A 22,253-nucleotide genomic window follows, 5' to 3' on the forward strand; every position below is an offset into this window, starting at 1 on the left:
TTCCCCAGTGCCTCAATGTACTTTGGAAATTGTCATTCTGCAGTCAGCACAGGGATGCAAGTTGACCAGTTTTCCGGTGGTGCTTGGCAAACAGGAATCATCATCTGGAACACCACTATTCTCCTGCTCTTCTTTGCCTAGTTCAACAGGATCTTTAACACCCACACAAACAGGAGAGCACTCCCAACAACATGCCAAATGCGGGCAATGGGATTAGCTTAGGGTTTAAAAAAAAAGTCAGCATGGACAAGTTGGGCCAAAGGGCCTGTTTCCATGCTGTAAACCTCTATGACTCTATGCAGCTCCTTAGCGGAGGGTTCTGGATTTGATGGAATATACGCACCAGGAAAAGCATGGGACTACATCACAGGCTAGATATATCAGCAAATGTCATGCTGTGCATGTATCCAGAGTTTTGACAGGTTATTGGAAGGTGAAAGGCACCACAACTATGGATGTGGCCACCTTCAATTTAACGCCATCTCCAGCAGGGCTTCACTAGATAGCGATTGTAAGTGGGGTCCCGGGGATGACTGTATGCATTGTAAGATCCTTCAAACAGCAGTGGCCAGTTAATCTGAACCGGTGGTGCTGGTTCAAGGAAGAATGTTGGTTGGCCAGAACATGAGGAGAACTTCCTAATGGGCTACATGCCATGGGACCTTTAACATCTAGACTTGTTCAACATCATCTCTTAAAATGCAACATTAAGAACTGCACTGGAGTATTGGCCCTGATTCTGTGCTAGTGGTCCAGAGAGAGGCCTCAACACGTGTAGCTTGACTGACCTGAAGTGGGTTTCCATGCTTCCTCTCCTTACCTGTTTATGTTTGTTGAATTGTTCCAGTAACAGAGGGAAGATGCAGCTGTTGATCTTGGAGCATGCTCTGTAGGAACCGCTAGCAGCTGCCTGGAGCAACTTTGCACTTGGCCATACAAGCTTCATGTCTGGCTCACACAGGTGATGCTTACAGTCTGAGGTGAGGAAGCAAGGAGAGAGATTTCAGAGATAGACCATTGTGGCAAAATGTAAATTCAAAACAAAATGGGCCCAACCACAGTAAGCAAAGACTCAGAAGGTCTGACAACATTGGTGGAGAGTGAAACAGAGTTAATGTTCCACGTCAATATGAGTCTTCTTCAGAGCTGAAACATTAACTCTGTTTCTCTCTCCAGAGATGTCTGCTGCCAGACCTGCTCAGTCTTTCCAGCAGTTCCTGTTTTTATTTCAGATTTCCAGCATCTGCAGTATTTTACTTTTATTTTATTACTGAACAACCTGCCAGCAAATTGAACCCATATGCCTTGGACAGATAGTCATGGGTGGCATTCTGTGCCTCAGGTTAGTCCAGCTCCACAGCCATTCTGCACACTGTCTAAAGTGATGCACCCAAGCAGAATTAAATCAAAAGTACCAAAAATCGAGCATGACCTCCAACATCATCCCTCAAACGGTGGAATACTGGAAGTCGGAGGAGATCAGTCTCTCGGGCCTGTTATCTGATTAGACATGACTGATCCGCACCTCAAGCCCATTTACCAGCCTTTGTTCCATATTCTTTGATACCGTTACCTAACAAAAATCTATTGACTTTATCTTAGAGCTCCAATAGCTCTCAGCTTCCGCAGACTTCCGAGGAAGAGATTTCTCAGTTTCCACTGCTCCTTAAATGATTATCTTCCCGAGTGGCCGAGCTCTAATTTTAAGATCATGTGTGTCTTTGTTCTTGATTTCCTTATCTTATTCAGGCTTCAGCTCAATTTCTTAAAATCAAGGGAATTCAAGCTAAGTTTATGCAACCTGCCCAAACCATTTAAACCCTCAAAGTGCTGTTGGAATTCTGGTGAATCTGCCCTGTCCCACCGTCATGACAAATATGCCCTTCCTGAAATGTGGTGCCCAGAACTGCATACAATTCCCAGATGGGGTTGGTTCAAACCAAGCAAGCAGGACAACAGCCACAGGAAGCCACATTGAGTTGGAGGCCATTGTTCAAGAGAGACAGAACAAATTTAGCTGAGGAAAAATAAGTAAAAGGCAAAAAAAAAAGGTTAAACAATTGCGATGATAATAGTGCAATTGATATGGATATGTATTTTTTTGTGTTTAAGGGGAATGTTTAAAAAATCAGCTTTGAGCTACAGGCCATCGGTACGTCTGAGGGGAATACAACTCAGATGCTGGGAGAGCAGGATAATTACTCATTTTAGCCTTGCAAGTGGTTATGTTAAGTAGAGTTAATGGACTTTTGTTTACTTAAGTTCCCCGGAATTTCAAATTACACTGATTGACACGGTCATGTGATGATGTGGTTCATGGGCAGTCCTAGGTCTGGGCACTATCCCTGTAGTGCTGCGCATTTACCATGGCTAATCCACCTCACCTGCACATCTTTGAACTGTGGGAAGAAACCGGAGCACCCGGAGGAAACTCACACAGACACGGGGAGAATGTGCAAACTCCACATAAGGGTGGAATCAAACCAGGTCCCTGGTGCTGTGAGGCAGCCAGGCTAACTACTGTGCCACTGTGTCGAGTGAAAAGCTTGGCGCATTTAAAGGATTCTTGTGAGGTTTCAGCTCGCTATGTCAACATACATACGAACATACGAATGAAGGGGAGTCGGCCGTTCTGCCTCAAGCCCGCTTTGCCTTTCGGTAAGATCATGCTGATCGGATTGTGGCCTCTTCTTCCCTCTCTACCCGCTATACCTTTTATGTATTAACGCTGCATCTGACCTCAAGAACTGCTTGACACTGAAATCAGGTGATGAAAATGGAAACTCTGCTCCCCAGCGCCAACCTTTCTTTGGAGTACAAAGTGAATAGTACATATGCATTTGAAATATTCAAACATGTCTATGCGCCTAAATGTTAGGCAGTTGACATTTCTATACTGACTTATCATGTGAACACGATCGATTTCACTGGACAAAAAGTGGGATTTCATGCATACCTTGCAGAACATTGTCGAGGAATGTATCCAGGCTATCCTCTGCATCTGAATCAATGACTGACTTGGACAGGCTGGTCGATAGTCCTTGGAGAGCAGCAAGACCTTCAGTCTCAATCTTGTCACTTGCTGTCTGAAAGACCTAGAAAAATTTAAAAAGTCGACATGTTCAGGATGGGTTTTACCAACCCCACTCCACCACAAATGAAACAAGGCACATAACCCACTAACAAGTAACCCGATTTGATCACATTTGTGATCTCGAGGTCATGTTAGAAAACCTTCAGTTGTTTGAGCCAACACTATACTCTGAGTGATAGTGTCCCAAGCATCTCGTAGAGGAAAGAGGCTTGGGAATGTCGCAACAGTGGGCACAGGACCACAGATTAAATTACCCACCAAAAAATGCACAATTCATTGTCAACTGGTTAATTCTGAAACAATACCCAGAAGAATTTACAGCACAGAAACAGGAGATTTGAGTGAGGGTAGAAAGTTGTGTGGGGCCTGGATACAGTGGATGGGAAGGAACAGAAGTCAGTGACAAAGGGGCATTGATTTAGGGTGATTGGTAGAAGGATTAGAGGAGGCGAGGAAAGATTTCTTCATCCAGAAGGTTGTGGGGGTCCAGAAATCACTGCCTGATTACTGTAGTGGTGATTACTGTATTCAGATTTGCCGGAAGATCATCCATGGCAGTGACTCTGTAGCAAGTGCACAGAACGAGATTAAGCTTTGGTTCAAAGAATTTAAAGTAGTCTGGATATGCAACTGGGTATCTTTATGGCTCTAGATGCCCTTGTCTTGAAGTCACTTAGAGCTAACATGCAGGTGCAGCAAGCTGTTAAGAAGGCTAATGGAAGGTTAGCCTTTATCGCAAGAGGATTTGGGTACAGGAGGACTGAGTGAGGTCTTTCTTGAATTGTATAGAAACTTGGTTAGACCGCACCTGGAGTACTGTGTACAGTTTTGGTCTACTTACCTCAGAAAGGATATTATTGCCATAGAGGGAGTGCGGTATTGTCTTATGAAGAGAGGTTGGGCAAACTGGGCCTGTACTCTCTGGAGTTTCAAAGAATGAGAGGTGATCTCATTGAAACCTACACAACACTTATGAAAGGAATGAACAGGGTAGATGCAGGTAAGATGTTTTCCTTGGTTGGGGAGTGTAGAACCAGGGGAACAATTTCAAAATAAGAGAGATGCCATTTAGGACCGAGATGAAGAGAACTTTCTTTTTGGAATTCTCTACCCCACAGGGCCGTAGAAGTTCAGTAATTGAGTACGTTTCAGATAGAAATTGACAGATTTCTGATTAACAGCAATGTAAATGATTATGAGGATAGTGGATGTAAAAGGCATTGAAGTGTCTGATCAGCCATGATTGTAGCGAATGATGGAGCAGGCTTGATGGGCTGAATGGCCTACTCCTGTTGCGACGTTCCTATTAAGTCCATTGCCTGCAGAGCTACAGACCAGGTGCTGAAAACTGGATTGGCTGGGGCATGTTTTCCAGCCGCACAGACGGAGCAGGCAGAGTGGCCTCCTTTTGTGCTGTAATTTTTTCAATATTTTCTAAGTATTTGAAAAGGAAGAATGTGCAGGGATGTCAGGAGAAGGTGGGGAGTGATAGTACACAAATTTCTCCTTGGGAGAGTCAGCACTGAAATGATGGGCCAAATGGCCTTCTTCAGTGCTGTACTGATTCAATGATTCTAGAAACAGGCCATTCAATGCAACTGGTCCATGCCAGGGTTCTTACTCCACATGAACTTCCTACTATCCCCATTCTCTGTTTTTCCCTCATGTTTAGTTAGTTTCTCCTTCAGCATCTATGCTATTTGCCTCAACTACTTCTAGACATTTGGAATTGCATATTCCAACCACACCCTGTCTTTTCTCCCAAATTCCTTATTGAATTGATTATAGTTTTGGCCTCCCGTCAAGTGGAAATATCTCATCTACATCTAAGTTATCTAGTTCCATGATAATTTTGAAGAGTTCTGTGCAAGTACGGCACTCTTTCAGCACTGCATTGGAAGTGGCAGTCTCTGGGATATTGTGTTTAATCCTCTGTAATAATTCCTGTCCACCAGTTATGCTAATAACAACTGCAATGCTTATTGACATATAATACTTGCATGAATGGACCAACATAATCAATATGGACTCGTATCCATGGCCAGCCAGGCCACTCCCAAGGGTGCAGTGGGACTGCTGCAGGCAACCTTTACTGCAATTGACACTGTTCACAGTGCTTGACTAGGCATCAATGTCAGGTCAGACATAACGCCTGGCGAGCATCTTCATCTTAGATATACTTGGACGTGCACTGTGCAATTCAGCTAGGAGCAACTCTGTTCCTGGTACAGGGATGTCTACACTGGTTCCCCAAAGTATGATGCTACCATTGCAACTTAATTCATCTTTCCGTTTATAACATCTCTTCAATAACTGGCTCTCTGGCCCAACCTATTAGTACCCTTGTACCACACTTCAGACAACAGTGGATCCCTGCTCGTCCAATACTTGATTTGCTGTGCCGAAATTGGTAACATGTCAAAGAAATTCAACGCCATAACAATTCCCTGTGGTACTGGGGGAGGTGCTACACTTTCCGATAAAGGCAGGCGGCCAAGCGCATCCATATTTGTGATGTGTATTCCAGGCTGGTGCTTGAATGTATATTTGAAGGCGGACAGAATTAATGTCCAATGCTGAATTCTCGTTGATGCAATAGCCTCCTCTGCTTTAAAAATACCCAAAAATGGTTTGTGGTTCGTAACAATGGTAAAGTGCCTCCCATACACGGGCTGGTTCAACTTCTTTACCCCATGTACTATTGACAAGCCTTCCTTTTCAATCTGAAAGTAGTCATTTTTGGCCTCTGATAGGATTCTTAAGATGTACCCTATATGTCTTTCAGATCCATCAACCATCTTGGGGATTGCCATCTGGGGCGGCACGGTGGCACAGTGGTTAGCACTGCTGCTTCACAGCTCCAGGGTCCCGGGTTCGATTCCCGGCTCGGGTCACTGTCTGTGTGGAGTTTGCACATTCTCCCCGTGTCTGCGTGGGTTTCCTCCGGGTGCTCCGGTTTCCTCCCACAGTCCAAAGATGTGCGGGTTAGGTTGATTGGCCAGGTTAAAAATTGCCCCTTAGAGTCCTAAAATGCGTAGATTAGAGGGATTAGCGGGTAAATATGTGGGGGTAGGGCCTGGGTGGGATTGTGGTTGATGCAGACTCGATGGGCCGAATGGCCTCCTTCTGCACTGTAGGGTTTCTATGATCTTAAGCACTGACACCATACTGAGAGGCGTCACAGGTTAACACAAAATCCTTAGATCAAAATGCACCAACAAACATAATTGCTTTACTCTGTTAAAAGCTTTGGCACCTTCTTAAAATTTATCTCTGCCTCTGTTAATAGCTTCCTTTTGATGGGCTCGTTATTTACCCCGAGACTAAACAGTCTCACAGCATATCATTGAGAATGTTACCGAAGTCACAATGCTCTAAGATCTGTTTTAACTTGGTAATATAAGTTGCAATAGTTTCCCCAGAGGCTCTTCCTGTTGAACTAAACTTAAATTGCTGCAATATCATTGATGGCTTTGGATGGTAGTGTATTTTCACCAATTTAATTATCTCTGTGAATGACTTGGAGTTGGACGCGCTCAAGGATGTGAGGTTGTGTATTAAATTGTAGGGCTGGGTCCCACACGCACTCACATGGATTATTTTTCTCTTCCCCATCTCCTCTATTCTCTAGTAGCCTGAACGTTCAATATAGTGTGTCAAATCCTCCACAGAGGCATCAAAGGGGTCTATCTATTTGAATAGGTGCATATCTGCAAACATTTAATTTATTTATTAGCATCACAAGTAGGCTTACACCAACACTGCAATGAAGTTACTGTGAAAATCCCCTAGTCGCCATACCCGGCGCCTGTTCGGGTACACTGAGGGAGAATTTAGCATGGCCAATGCACCCTAACCAGCACGTCTTTCAGACTGTGGGAGGAAACCGGAGCACCCGGTGGAAATGTGCAGACTCCGCAGACAGACAGTAACCCAAGCTGCAAATCGAACCCAGGTCCCTGGCGCATTGCTAACCACTGCGCCACAGTGCCACCCCTTCTGTTTCATACTCTTCTGTTTCTCAACTTGAACTGAATGTCAACATGACTTAATACTGATGATCGTGGGACAGTTTTTTTTCTTTCATCCCCGTCACTAAAGTAATAATTCCTGTTCATTGGTTAGGCAAATAATAACTGCAACGTTTATGGACATATGACTATAACACAGAGGCTTGCAGCCTCATGGCGGTTAGTCAGCTTCTCAGAAGCTTCTGGAACAGAAACCTGAGCTCACCAGAAGTATCCCCCACTCCGTTCCCCAATTGGTTCCCTGGGTAACGTGAGCCTCACTCTGCAGATGATCCTTAAAGGCACAGCCACCACATCCTCCATACTGTACCTTGAACCCTATGCCTTTAAAAAGCAACAGCACAATCAACAGAACCAAGGTTAGCACTTTAGGAGGCAGCAAGTAGATGGTGTATAGTCCATGTGGTTCTGTGCTTACCTCTCTGCGTATAGAATGCCAAAGAGCCGGTAGGAATTCTTTCAACTCTTTGTTCCTGTAATCTCTGCAGCACGCGGTCTGTAAGAGACAAAGAAACCAGCATGAGAGTTATTTTCTTTTATTGATTCTCGAGACGTCACAGGTAATATTACATTTTCTGCGCGCATTGCCATTCATCATCAAGGTGGCAGTGAAGGTAGTTCCACAGTAGTTAGTTCCAGGATTTTGAATTGTGACAAAGGGGGAAGGGCTGATATATATTTCAGTCAAGCTGGAGAGAGAGACTTGGAAGTGATGGTGTTCCCATGTACTTGCTGCCTTTATCCTTCTCAGTGCTCGAGGTAATGAGTTGAGAGGTGCTAAAGAAGCTTAGCAAAATGCTGCAGTGTACCCTGGAGATAGTACACACTGCAGCCACAGTGCGCCAGTGGTAGGGTGGATAATACAGCAATGGCAAGCACTATACAATGACTAGTGATGAAGTACCTATCTTCCATTCCATTTTTAGTGGCACATCCCTCTTGGCAACGAGAAGGACTTGTTCTGCTCCCAGCTGTCCACCAAAGGTATACGGAGCTAGTAATTGGAAGATACATGACAGTAGCCCATAAATCCATCTACCACCGTTTCACTGTGTGGAGGAGTTTAGAATCCACCTAACAGATCTTCCCCGATAGCACGGCTGTGAACAGCAATACACCACCATCTCCAGCAGAGCCCCATCCTCATCCATTCATCATTACCACTTTTAAATCTCTTTCATATGACGTGAGCATTGCTAGCAAGGCCATTTATTACACATTCCTGATTACCCTCGAGAAGATGGTAGTGAGCCACCTTCTTGAACTGCTGTAGTCCACGTGGTGTCGGTACACCCAGTGATGGTCAGGAATTCCAGGATTTTGACTCAGTGACAGTGAAGGAAGGGCAATATATTCCCAAATCAGGATGGTGACTTGCACAGGAACTTCAAGCGGTGACATTCCCATGTTTCTGCTGACTCGATGGGCCGAATGGCCTCCTTCTGCACTGTAGGGTTTCTATGATTCTATGATGCCCTTCTAGGTGGTAGAAGCTGAATTCAGAAGGTGCAGTTGAAGGTGGCTTGTTGAGTTGCAAAACTACATCTTGCAGATGGTATGCACTTGCTGCTCTTGTGCGCTGGCGGTGTAAGGAGTGAATGTTTAAGGTGGTGGATGCAGTACTGATTAAGCAGGCAGCTTTGTCCTGGTATCAAACTCTTTACGAGTGTTATTGGAGCTGCATTCATCCAGGCAAATGAAGAGTGCTCCATCACAATCCTGACTTGTGCCTTGTCAATGGTAGACAGGCTTTGGGGAAATCAGGAAAGGAGTTACTTGCTGCAGAATTTCCAGCCTCTGGCCTGCTCTTATAGCCACAATATTTACGTGGCTCATACAGTTAAGTTTCTAGTCAATAGCATGTTGATGTTTGGGGATTCAAGGATGGTAATATAATTGGATTCAAGGGGAAACGGTCACTGCCTAACACTAGTGAGGCATGAATGAAACTTGCCACAGATCAGCCCAAGCCTGAACCTTGACCAAGTCTCACTGCACAGACCATTTCAGGATCTGAGCAGTATCTAATAGTACTGAATACCATACCGACATCCCCGTTTCGGACCTTATGGGGGATGGAACATAATTGATGAAGGAGCTGAAGGTGGTTGGGCCGAGGACATGAGTAGGAGTGAAAGGATTCAAAAGTTGAAATGAGAATACATAATCAGTTTGTAATATCCGAATGTACGTTGTGGGTTTTGAAAACAAAAGTGGTTTGCACACGTAGATTCAAACTAACACCAACAGGTTTTATTGAAAGAGGTGTATACCGGCACTGCATAAAGTAGAGCTCAAAGCTTTTTTGTGTCACAAGTAGGCTCCCATTAACTTTGCAATTAAGTTACTGTGAAAATCAACTGAAAGTAAAACAGCCGCCTCTGTAAACACTCTAATGATATCACCATCAAATCATGTGATCAGTTCTTAGTGCAACCTCCAAGCCTTTTGATGATATAACATCCCTCTCCCTTTACCTCTGTGGTCATGGCAATAAATTACGATGTTATACATAGAATCAAAAAACTCTTGACACAGTACTATGCAACATTAATCATTATACACAGTCAATAGGAAAGTCCAACAGGAGGACATCTATTCCTCCTTGGTTGTATACAACATTCGAGAATTTGGCTGTCCTTGACCCTGCTTCAGAACTCCAGCGGACTCTTATTCTCTTAGAACAAAGCCAGCATCATTCTCACTTGGTACATCAGTGAAGACACAATCATGAGGCAACTCAGATTCAACTACGTCTTCTATATGAGTATTCACAACACTCAGGGTTAAAGAAGTTGGTACTTTTGAAGATGATTCTGAGATGACAACAATTGGTCAGCATGGCATCACCAAACTAGTTCAGCTTCAGTTTGAACCAAGAAAGAAATTGGACCTGTTTTTGCTAAAATCTCCTTGTTGAAATGAGCAATGTTTTGCCCTTACTTCTCATCTAGCAACTTGAGATTCTTGTTGATGCTCTATTACCTCTGAAGTTTCTGGAGGTAATAACAAATCAAATGTAGTTCTCAACTTTCTCTTTAAGTGTAGATAACGCAGATGAACTGTCTCATGAGTAGTGTCTTTACAAGATGCCAGACAGCTATTAACACTGTCGGATAACAAACTTTGCTCTTTTGAAGCTTTTTAAAGAATGTTTCAAGCATTATACAAATCTTTCAGCGAATCCATTGGTTGATGGATGATAAGGTGCAAATTTCATATGCTGAATACCGTTTACTTTGAGATAATCCTCAAACTCTTGAACCATTATCGCTAAAAATCTTTCAGTTTGCCAAACTCCTCCAAATAGTGTGTCAGGTATTTCAATGGTTTGTACAGTTGTAGATCTCATGATAACTTATTGCCACCGAGTGTGAATCAATTATAAGAACATTTAACTCTCAAACAGACGAGCAAAATTTATATGCAATCATTGCCATGGCATTTTAAACTACTCTCGAGGACGTAAAGCAGACACGGTGGTGTATTTCTTATTTGTGCACAGGATTGATACTGTCCCACTTTTCTTCAGTCTGAGCATTCAGACCTGTCCAGCATAAATAACTACGAGCTAGTTTTTTCATCCGGTCTGTACCCGAATGTCCTTCATGTAGTTTGTTCAAGAATTCCATCACGCAGATTAGGAGGTACGATCACTCAGATTCCTGACGATTTTACATGCCTTCATCTTGTAGCCCGTTATGTCTTGCAGACCTTGCCATAGTCGGCAGGGGTCGGTGTGGCTAGCCTGGGACTCTAGCTTGGTCCAGTACTGTCTTCTGGCATCTTTGATGGATCTCCTTGGTTCCTATCTGGCTTTCTTGTATAGGTCAATGTCGCCTGACTTGAATGCCTCAGACCTGGACTTCAGCAAGCAGTGGATATCCCTGTTCATCCATGGGTTCCGGCTGGGGAACGCACGGATTTGCTTCTTTGGCACACAGTCTTCTGCACACTTACTAATGAAGTTAGTTATTGTAGTGGCGTACTCGTTCAGGCTGGTCGCAGAATTTTAAAATACTGACCAGTCCACTGACTCCAAGCAGCCCTGTAGGAGATCATCCGATTCCTCAGACCAACATTGCGCGACTCTCTTTGATGGATTCTCCCGCTTCAGTTTTTGCTTGTAAGCTGGGAGCAGGAGCACAGCCTTGTGGTCTGATTTGCCAAAGTATGGGAGGGCGATAGAGCAGTAGACATGTTTGAAATTTGTGCAGCAGTTCTCTAGGGTGTTTGGGCCTCTGGTGGAATAGAAAACGTGTTGGTGGTAACTTGGCAGTACACTCTTGAGCTTGACCTGATTGAAGTCCCGGACCACGATGAACAAGGCCTTGGGATGTTTCGTCTCAAGGCTATTCGTAGTTGTGTATTTTTTGTTCAGCGCAATCTTCACATCTGCATGGGGTGGGATGTAAACTGCCATCAGGATAACGGAGGTGAACTCCTGTGGAAGGTAGTAGGGGCAGCATTTTAGCATCAGGTATTCTAGGTCTGGGGAGCAGAAAGTTGCCAGTGTTGCTACATCTAGGCACCACAAGGGTTTGATTAGGAAGCAGACCCCACCTCCCCTAGCCTTGCCTGAGGCCGCTGTACGGCCATTAGATGGATTGAGAAGCCCTCTGGTTATAGGACACTGTCCAGTGAAGCAGGAGTGAGCCACGTCTGCGTGAAACAGAGCACACAGCAGTCCCTCAGTTCTCTCTGGAAAGTGAGTCTGGCTCTAAGTTCGTCTGGCTTGTTTTCCAGAGACTGGATATTTGCAAGGAGTAAGCTGGGGAGGGAGGCTTTAGGACCACGTTGTTTCACTCTCACCTACAGGCCTGCACGTTTCCCACACTTCCTGGAGTTTCTGCTTCTTTTCGAGCCTGGGGGACGTTGAGAGTGGTTTGTGGTGTTAAGGTTATGGTTGTGTCCAATGAGCTTCTTCGCTCTGGTCAGTGTGTCGGTATGCCTTTATATGGTCCAAAAATAGTAGTTAAGGGTTGATGATCAGTCAATAATGTGAAACGATGACCATATAAATAAAGATCAAACCTTTGTACACCAAATATTATACTCAATGCTTCTTTCTCTAGCTGAACATAGTTCGATTCAGCACTTGTCAAAGTATGTGAAGCAAAAGCTTCACATCGGGAGATCATTCTTCTCCCGAAAGCATATTTTGTGAAACTACTGCCCCAAATCTTATCAGGTGAGGCATTGCAAGCAAGTAATGGTAGCTTCAGGTTAAAATGTACTAATACTTCAGACTCTTGCAAAGCATTTTTGACAGCCTTGTATGCTTTCTTACATTCAGTTGGCCAGTCCCATAACTGCTTCACACACAGTAAATCATGCAGTGGCTTCAATCATATAGGTACGTTAGGAACAAAGTTGCCAGAATAATTTACTAATCCTAGAAAGGACCACAACAGCATCAGATTCTTCAGACGTGATGCTTCTAAAACAGTATCCATCATTTTAGGTGCTTTATGTCGGCCTTTACTATAATGTGACCCAAATACTGGACTAATGTCTGGAAAAAGTCACACTTTTCTTTCTTGATATGCAGACCATCTGCTGCTTGAAGTTTCAATATTGCTTCCAAATTGTTGAAGTGCGCTTGTTCAATGGAACGTGTAATTAGAATATCATCTAGGTAACATTATACACCACTTAAAATCTGATCCATTTACCTGTGGGAAAAGGCTCATGCAGACATTATTCCAAAGGCAATTTCTATAACCAAAGCATATTTACGAGTAATAATGGGAAATAATGGCTGTGATTCAGCAGCTACATTCATCTGTAAGTATTCTTGTGAAAGATCAATCTTGCTGAATTTCTGCCCACTTAATAACCCAGCAAACAAATCTTCAATTGAAGGAAGTGAGTATTGATCAGCACACAACAACAGATTTATGGTTCTTTTAAAATCACCAGAAATATGAATTGAATCATCTGGTTTCATGACGGGTACAATGGGGGTGTCCCAGTCACTCAATATAACCAGCTCTAAAACACCAATTCTTCTTTGACCTTGGGATGAATTGTATATAGCACCCCTCATGTTTTGAGACTTTTTTGATTTGATTTGATTCATTGTCACATGTATTAGTATAAATGAAAAGTATTGTTTCCAAAAGGGAAAACGCTGGAAAATCATTTTCCCTTTTGGTTTCAGATTCCAGCATCCTCAGTAATTTCCTTTTATTATTTTATTGAAAAGTATTGTTTCTTGCACGCTATACAAAGCATACCGTTCATAGAGAAGGAAACGAGAGAGTGCAGAATGTAGTGTTACAGTCATAGCCAGGGTGTAGAGAAAGATCAACTTAGTGTGAGGGAGGTCCATTCAAAAGTCTGATGGCAGCAGGGAAGAAGCTGTTCTTGAGTCGGTTGGTACAAAACCTCAGACTTTTGTATCTTTTTCCCGACGGGAGAAGGTAGAAGAGAGAATGTCCAGGGTGCGTGGGGTCCTTAATTATGCTGGCTGCTTTGCCGAGGCAGCGGGAAGTGTAGACAGAGTCAATGACTGGGAGGCTGGTTTGAAGAAACATAGAAAAACTACAGCACAAACAGGCCCTTCGGCCCACAAGTTGTGCCGAACACATCCCTACCTTCTAGACCTACCGAAACCCTCCATCCTATTAAGCTCCATGTACTCATCCAGGAGTCTCTTAAAAGACCTTATTGAGTTCACCTCCACCAGCACTGACGGCAGCCGATTCCACTCGCCCACCACCCTCTGTGTGAAAAACTTACTACAGTAAGAAGTTTAACAACACCAGGTTAAAGTCCAACAGGTTTATTTGGTAGCAAAAGCCACACAAGCTTTCGGAGCTCTAAGCCCCTTCTTCAGGTGAGTGGGGTTCTTCAGGTGAAACCTGTTGGACTTTAACCTGGTGTTGTTAAACTCCTTACTGTGTTTACCCCAGTCCAACGCCGGCATCTCCACATCATGAAAAACTTACCCCTAACATCTCCCCTGTACCTACCCCCCAGCAGCTTAAACCTGTGTCCTCTCGTAGCAGACATTTCCATCCTGGGAAAAAGCCTCCAAGAGTCCACCCGATCTATGCCTCTCAACATCTTATACACCTCTATTAGGTCTCCTCTCATCCTTCGTCTCTCCAAGGAGAAAAGACCGAGTTCCCTCAGCCTATCCTCATAAGGCATGCCACTCAATCCAGGCAACATCCTTGTAAATCTCCTCTGCACCCTTTCAATCTTTTCCACATCCTTCCTATAGTGAGGCAACCAGAACTGAGCACAGTACTCCAGGTGGGGTCTGTCGAGGGTCTTATATAGCTGCATCATTATCCCCGGACTCCGAAACTCAATCCCTCGATTGATAAAGGCCAGCACACCATACGCCTTCTTAACCACCTCCTCCACCTGCGGGGCCGATTTCAGAGTCCTATGGACCCGGACCCCAAGGTCCTTCTGATCCTCATCAGTACTAAGAGTCTTTCCCTTTATATTGTACTCCTTCATCGCATTTGACCTACCAAAATGGACCACGACGCATTTATCTGGGTTGAAGTCCATCTGCCACTTGTCCACCCAGTCTTGCATCCTATCTATGTCCCTCTGTAACTTCTGACATCCCTCCAGACTATCCACAACCCCACCAACCTGCGTGTCGTCGGCAAACTTACCAACCCATCCCTCCGCTTCCTCATCCAGGTCATTTATGAAAATGACAAACAGCAAGGGTCCCAGAACAGATCCCTGGGGACCGACCTCCATTTAGAAAAAGACCCATCTATACCCACTCTCTGCCTCCTTTGGGCAAGCCAGTTCTGGATCCACCGGGCAGCAGCCCCTTGGATCCCATGCCCTCTCACTTTTTCCAGAAGCCTTGCATGGGGGACCTTATTGAACGCCTTGCTAAAATCCATATAAACCACATCTACCGCCTTCCCTTCGTCAATGTGTTTAGTCACATTTTCGAAGAACTCCACCAGGCTCGTAAGGCACGATCTGCCCTTGACAAAGCCATGCTGAGTATTCTTGAGCATACTAAACCTCTCTAAATGCTCATATATCCTGTCCCTCAGGATCTTCTCCATCAGTTTACCAACCACTGAGGTTAGGCTCACCGGTCGGTAATTACCTGGGCTATCCCTATTCCCCTTCTTGAAAATAGGAACCACATCCGCAATCCTCCGGCACCTCTCCCGTCTCCATCGACGACGCAAAGATCATCGCCAGAGGCTCTGCAATCTCTTCCCTCGCCTCCCACAGTAACCTGGGGTACATCCCATCCGGACCCGGCAACTTATCTATCTTGATGCCATTCAAAGATTCCAGCACAACCTCTTTCTTAAAGTCCACATACTCAATCCTTTCAGTCCACCGCATGCCCGCAGTACATCCACCCAGGTCTTTCTCCTCTGTGAAAACCGAGGCAAAATACTCATTGAGCACCTCTGCCATTTCTACTGGTTCCGTATAGACTTTCCCGCCTTCACCTTTTATAGGCCCTATTCCGTCACGTCTCATCCTTTTACTCTTCACATATTTATAGAATGCCTTAGGGTTCTCCTTAATCCTACCTGCCAGGGCCTTCTCGTGACCCCTTCTGGCTCTCCTAATTTCCTTCTTTAGTCCCTTCCTACAAGCCGTATACTCTTCTAAATCCCTATCTTCGCCAAGCTCTCTGAGCCTTTTGTACGCTTTCCTTTTCTTCTTGACTAGGTCCCGCATAGCTTTCGTGCACCACGGTTCCTTTAACCGACCAACACCTCCCTGTCTGCTCAGAACGTTGTCCTGTAGAACTCTAGACAGACATTCCTTGAAAAACTGCCACCTCTCTTCAGTACATTTCCCCGAGAATACCTCCTTCCAATTTACTCCTCTAATTTGCTGTCTAATGTCTTCATATTTCCCCTTATTCCATATAAACGCTTTCCTAGCTTGCCTGATCCTCTCTTTTTTCAATGCAAGCCTAAAGGAGATAGAGTTATGATCGCTATCCCCAAGATGCTCTCCCACTGAGAGATCTGACACCTGTCCAGGTTCATTGGCCAGTATCAGATCAAGTACAGCCTCTCCTCTTGTAGGCTTGTCCACATGCTGTGTCAGGAAACCCTCCTGAACCCACCTAACGAACTCTTCCCCATCCAATGCCCTTACCCTAGGGATATTCCAATCTATGTTTGGGAAATTAAAGTCTCCCATCACAACAACTCTGCTATTACTGCATCTCAATAAGAAGTTTAACAACACCAGGTTAAAGTCCAACAGGTTTATCTCCACATCATGATTACTGCATCTCTCCAGGATCTGTTTCCCTATCTGCTCCTCCGCCTCCCTGTTACTATTGGGCGGTCTATCGAAAACTCCCAGCAAAGTGACCGGCCCCTTCCCACTCCGAACTTCCACCCACAGAGACTCGGTGGACAATCCCTCCACACACCTTCTCTACAGCTGTGACACTATCCCTGATCAGCAGTGCGACTCCACCCCCTCTCTTGCCTCCCTCCCTGTCCTTCCTGAAACATCTGAATCCCGGCACCTGGAGTATCCAGTCCTGTCCCTGAGACATCCAAGTCTCCGTAATGGCCACCACATCATACTTCCAGGCATCGATCCACGCTCTGAGCTCATCCCCTTTATGAGGATGGATTGCGGGATGGATTGGGCTATATTCACGATCTTTTGTAGTTTCTTGCAGTCTTTGTTGACTATTAGACTTTATCTTGAGATTCATTTGAACTTCCTTCATTGAACCAAGTATCTCTTTGAATACACACTTGTATTTATCCAGAAGGTTTCTGTAGGTCTGTTTTGACATCGACCAACCTGTTGAGAGCACTTCAGTTAAACTTTCATTTCCTCCAACAATGATCTCCCAGATAAGAGCTAGAAAATTAGCTCGGACCACATGGAGAGGCAACATCACTGTTTGTCCATTCAACTCTACATTGACCATGGTATAACCTTTTAGCGGCATGATCTCTTCTATTTATGTCCTTAAAATCACATCAACCGATTGTAAAAGAATATGCTTCAACTTTAGTTGGTATGTAATCTCGGGAATTTATGATACAACGGTACCAGTATCAACCTCCAGCCCAATAGGTTGTCCGCGTAACTTCGGAATAACCCAGAATCTGAGAGATTCACCCTGTAAGACATTCAGTTGGAGCTCGTCATCATTTCTCCAGACATTCTCTTCACAGTCATAATTATTTTCTTTCATGTTGTAAATCCTTTTGTAGAATGCAACTTGTTTACTTCTTGAAGAGACCCAGATTCTTCTTCGGAATATTCTTCTCAGGGGAGCTGATCCAGCCAACAAGCTTTTGCAATGTGACCCATTTTGCCACAATTCTTGCAATGACTATCCTTCCTCCAGCATTCACTTGCTGAATGGCCTACTTTGGCACATCTGTGACATGTTTTTTGTTGCTGTTTTGACTTATGTGCAGTTCCCAACTTGTGGCTCTTCATTCCTGCACCAAATTGTGAAGCTTCTTTAGCAGCCCGTTCCATTAACAGTGCGATTTCTACTGCTGTCTATAAAGTCGAAGCATATTTATTCAGCAATCTTTTTTGGATAGCCTCATTTAGAGACCACAAACTAGATGATCTCGAAGCATACCTTCGAATGATGCACCAAACTCACATGGTTGTGCCAGCATTTGTAAGGTTGCCACAAACCGATCAATGTTTTTGCTTTTCCCGTGATTCCTTCAGTGGAACCTAAACTCTTCTGTGATGATCATTTTAAGTTTTGGTTCCTGGCTTTGCTAGATGAACCAAATTCTAGAGCAAATTGTAGGTTTTACTTCCTATCGTACCGAAAAAAACTGATACGAGCAACTTGTCTGCAATTTTATTTGCTTGTACAAAGTACTGAAAATGCTCAGCAGAGGAACTCCATGATTCATTTTCTTCATTGAACGGGCTCTTCGATTCTAACTGACCCACCATTTCTCTTGCAGGCACTAGCGACTCAAGACTGCTCAGTTTTCTTTTACTGTCTTCCCAGTATTCCTCCTTTTACCCCGAGGGATTGTTGACCTGATGCATTTTCTTTTTACTTCAAGCTGCCCCAGTTGCATAGCAAAGCATCCACACTTTTCAAATATGCCAGATAATGCCTCCAATCTCGCCCTTCTCTGATCGGAACCCCCCCCTCTTTTAAAACCACCAGAGAGCTTTTTTTGTTACTTGTCTTCCTGCACAGACATTTGAATCTTTAATCCTGTTGTTACTTCTGCTCAGCCTTCTAATATTTAAAGTGCGAGGACCCAAAATTCTTTCTTCTACTTGGGATCTCTTCTCCATGTTCTCGAAGAAACAAAATCCCGACTCATCGCCAATTTTCTTTCTTTAATACCCTAACTGTGTTAGGGGTTGTGGGCTTTGCACAAAAAGAAAAGATGTGGTATGCACTCGCAGATTCAAACTAACCAGTCCAAAGATGTGTAGGTTAGGTGAAATAGCCACGGTAAATGTTCGAGTTAGGGGGATAGGGCAGGGTGGGCCTGGGTAAGATGCACTTAGAGACTCAGCACAAACTTGATGGTCCAAATGGCCTCTTTCTGTACTGTAGAGATTCTATGGAACACAACAGGTTTTATCGAAAGAGGTGTTCACTGCACTGCAGAGTACAAACCTAAAGTAAAACACCACCCTCTGCAAACACCCTAATGACACCACCATCAAATCATGTGATCAGCTCTTAAAGCAAGCTGCAACCCCTAACAGAGGTGAAGATTGGAACCAAAATGAATAAGTAAGAGCCTCACCAAGAATATGGAATCAATAAGCACTGTCCCATTCTCAGGCAGGCTCACAAATCTTTGGGAACTTGGAGATGGAAGGAGACAGCTCAATACGGAGATCCTTAGTCAAAACCTACCTTCTGCTCCTTCGATGCTGACATGCTTTCTCTGTATTACAAACATGTTCCATTTTGATTCCATATTGACAGGATCTATTTTTTTGCAACCTTTTCATTTTCTAATTTCACGTTAGAATGATAGCAGCACTAGCTTCTCCAATGGGCGCTCGCAACCTATTGATTCAAAGACAGCACTTGACATTCACAGATGCTATTTGGGGCCAACCTTCCTGTCAGCTCTACCTCTCCATTTATGGCTCACCTTGCTTGGGGCCACATAGTGAGCCCTCTCTTTCTCTTGCTGCCCTGCTGAGAGCAAGGAGAGAGAGAGAGAGAGGGAGGAGGCAAGGTCATGTCAGCTTCTGCACATTATGAAAGTGGTTTAGTCAAACTGCACGGTTGAAAATTTGAACAGGACATTTGGTCTTTTTCAATCTGCCCACCCAGCATTGCCCATATAAGTAGCTGCAATGACATGAATTTGCTATTTAGAGTCGTGGTCTTAAAGGCTAGGTTTTAATCAGGTTAGTAACTGAGCATCGCAGCCCTGACCCAGAGGATTGGACAAACAATGCCACAGAAGATCCATCTGCAACATGTTAGTAATTGGAACTCCACACTTACCAGAGTCTGAAGAGAGTCCACTTTGGCACTCTGAACATCTGAGTCCAACTTCTCAATCAGGAGTGGCAATAGGAACTAAGTGCACAAAAAGCAATAGTATCAAATTAAGAGAAACTGTGTGTGAAAAGGTGCAAAGCTAAATTCAGACAACACAACTTGACCTGGTTGCCATAAAGCCCTCCCACTCCCCATCATGTAATATCCTGTCAACACTCGATGTCAAAGGTCACACAGGAAAAAGGGCCTGTTTCCTTACGATTTCTACAACTGTTGTCAACAGGATGAGGCACGTTCAAATATTTGTCTCAGAGCAGGTGGGGAAGACAGAGAACATGTTGCAGCCTCACGGGAACTTGCTGGTTGAAATTCTGTGCAACAGTATTGCTGACAGATAGATTATCTTTGTTCATACTTTATAAACACACTGACTGATCTCTATAAACAAGTTGAAAGATGCGTCAAAACATCACAGAGAAATGTTACAGGAAAGAGCACATGTGTTTTACTACAGTTACAAAGAACAGTACAGCACTGGCACAGACCCTTTGGCCCATCAAGTCTGTGCCGATACAGATGCCTCTCTAATCTAATGTTTTCTTGCCTCTCCATGGTCATATCAAAGGATCCTCTGGATGTAAAACGTCAGCTCTTTTCTCTCCTTACAGATGCTGCTAGATCTGCTGAGATTTTCCAACATTTTCTCTTTTGGTCCCTCTATTCTCTGCTTATTAATCTATCTATCCAGATGCCCCTTGAATGTTGTTATAGAATCAGCTTCCACCACCTCCTCCAGCAGCACATTCCAGGCATTCACCACCCTGTGTGTGAAAAACCTGCCCCTTACATCTCTTTTAAACTTTCCCCCTCACTTTCAATAGCAGCAGCTCACTTTCAGATCACAGCAACAGCAATCACACTGCACAGTGGATAAGCTTTCAATGCAGAAGGAAGAGTTACAGACCAGTAATGTCTATCCCTGTACTGTACAGAGAGAATTGTGATATTATTACAGCAGCCCCAGGCAAATAACCTTCAGTCTAAAGCATGGGAGGAAGCCATTTCAGCCCATGATGTCAGAGCTATCTGAACCAGTCTCCAGCCCCAAGGCCTCTGTTCACTCCCTACCACCTGGGCACCTGCCCACTTCCGATCCAAGCTGTCGCCCACCCCTGACTAACTGGCCACTATCATACTGATATGGACTTGTTGGGCCAAATCGCCCATTTCTGTGCTGCAAACACTACTTAGTATGAATAATATTACAAGAAAGGGCACTGTATGAATCAAATTTTTTGTGCCGACATTTTCTTTTCCTTCACTTCTGGAAGTACCTCCATGAAGATGTGCAGTCCGATAGGTAACCTTGCAGTTCCAAGGCCATGTTTCATGGTAAGCTTGAACAACAAGTGCCGGCAAGCTACACTGACACACTCAAGTCTATCAGTGTCAGAGACCGTGCTTCATGAAGAAGCTCACACAGAACAACTTCTGACAAGGGACACAAAATGCAGAGAAGGTTAAGGGAGACATAGTTTGAGTGTTCAAAATTCTGAGGAGTTTTGATAATGTAAGTAAAGTCTAGAGGATGCAGACTTAAAATAATTAACAAAAGAGCCAGGGCAAAATGAGAAATTAATCCAGTTAACACAACAGGCTATGTGAAATGTGTTATCTGAAAGGGCGGAAGCAGGTACAAGAGTAGCTTTAAAAAGGGAGTTGAATAAATACTTGAAGGAGCAAAATATTTTAACGCGATAGAGAAGGAGCAGGATGAGTGAGACCAATTGGACTTCTCTTTCCAAGAGCTGGCAAAGACACAGTAGGCCAAAAGGCCCCTCTTCTATGCTATATGATTTTAAAAAGTCACGGGAAAGACTGGATTGAACAGCCTACGTGCTGGTTGTACTGGTGGCTATTGCCTCATCTCAGTTGAGATGCCAAGACTTTGCAATATCCAAGAGACCAAATTACTGGGAATACCTCTGCAAAGTGGGGTGTGGCAGTAAGAACAGATCGAAGGCTCAGCACTAGCTCCTCTTGAGTTATTCCATGTGGATCATTTGGAGGCTGTCAGAAGAGAGCAAAGTCAGATTATAACAATAATACGCACTCAACACAATCTATTCATTCGCCTGAGAAGGATTTCAGCTAAATTATTCCTTTCCCCCAGGTGCTTTACCTCCACGACAATCCCGAGGTTCCAGTGAGAAAGGGATCCTCCCACTTTAGCCCAGCATTAATTCCCCCACATCTCTCTGTCATTACAATTCCTTCTTATATAATAATCAAGGCTCTGCCCTCCAAATTTCAGAGGTAGCTCAAAAATTGTTCGTTCTTTGCAATCCCACCGTGGTGAAATCAGGACTCATCTCAAAGTTTCCTCCTTCAATTCATTCTTCCAGGGCTCCCAAGATGCAAACTCCCTACTTCTACCAGTCTTCCCTTCTTCCAAAAACTAATTGACTCCCCCTCCCATATATACACAATGGACAGAATTTTACCGCCTCGCCCAACCAGATTCTGGGGTGGGCAGGATTCGCAGAATGGCTTTCTCCGTTGGCCTCGGACGGGATCTTACGAGCCTCAGCCGGGCAAGGCGGTAAAATTCTGGCAAATAGGTTAATGGAACTGGGAGGCAAAAATTCGAAACCCACCCCTCAGATCC

General features: G+C 44.2%; 1 protein-coding gene across 2 annotated transcripts in view; it reads right to left on the minus strand.

Annotated features, from left to right (window-relative positions):
* mms19 (MMS19 homolog, cytosolic iron-sulfur assembly component) overlaps positions 1 to 22,253 on the minus strand; it is a 90,169-nt gene that overhangs the window by 41,686 nt on the left and 26,230 nt on the right. For both annotated transcript variants that reach the window (XM_078223080.1, XM_078223081.1), the window contains 5 exons: positions 21,569 to 21,655; positions 19,589 to 19,663; positions 7,544 to 7,621; positions 2,957 to 3,095; positions 821 to 975 (listed from right to left, as the gene is read on the minus strand). In XM_078223080.1, coding sequence (XP_078079206.1) covers positions 821 to 975; positions 2,957 to 3,095; positions 7,544 to 7,621; positions 19,589 to 19,663; positions 21,569 to 21,655 — 534 coding nt within the window. The remainder of the gene's footprint in view (positions 1 to 820; positions 976 to 2,956; positions 3,096 to 7,543; positions 7,622 to 19,588; positions 19,664 to 21,568; positions 21,656 to 22,253) is intronic.

The sequence above is a fragment of the Mustelus asterias genome, chromosome 11 (assembly GCF_964213995.1).
Source record: "Mustelus asterias chromosome 11, sMusAst1.hap1.1, whole genome shotgun sequence".
Lineage (NCBI taxonomy): Eukaryota > Metazoa > Chordata > Chondrichthyes > Carcharhiniformes > Triakidae > Mustelus > Mustelus asterias.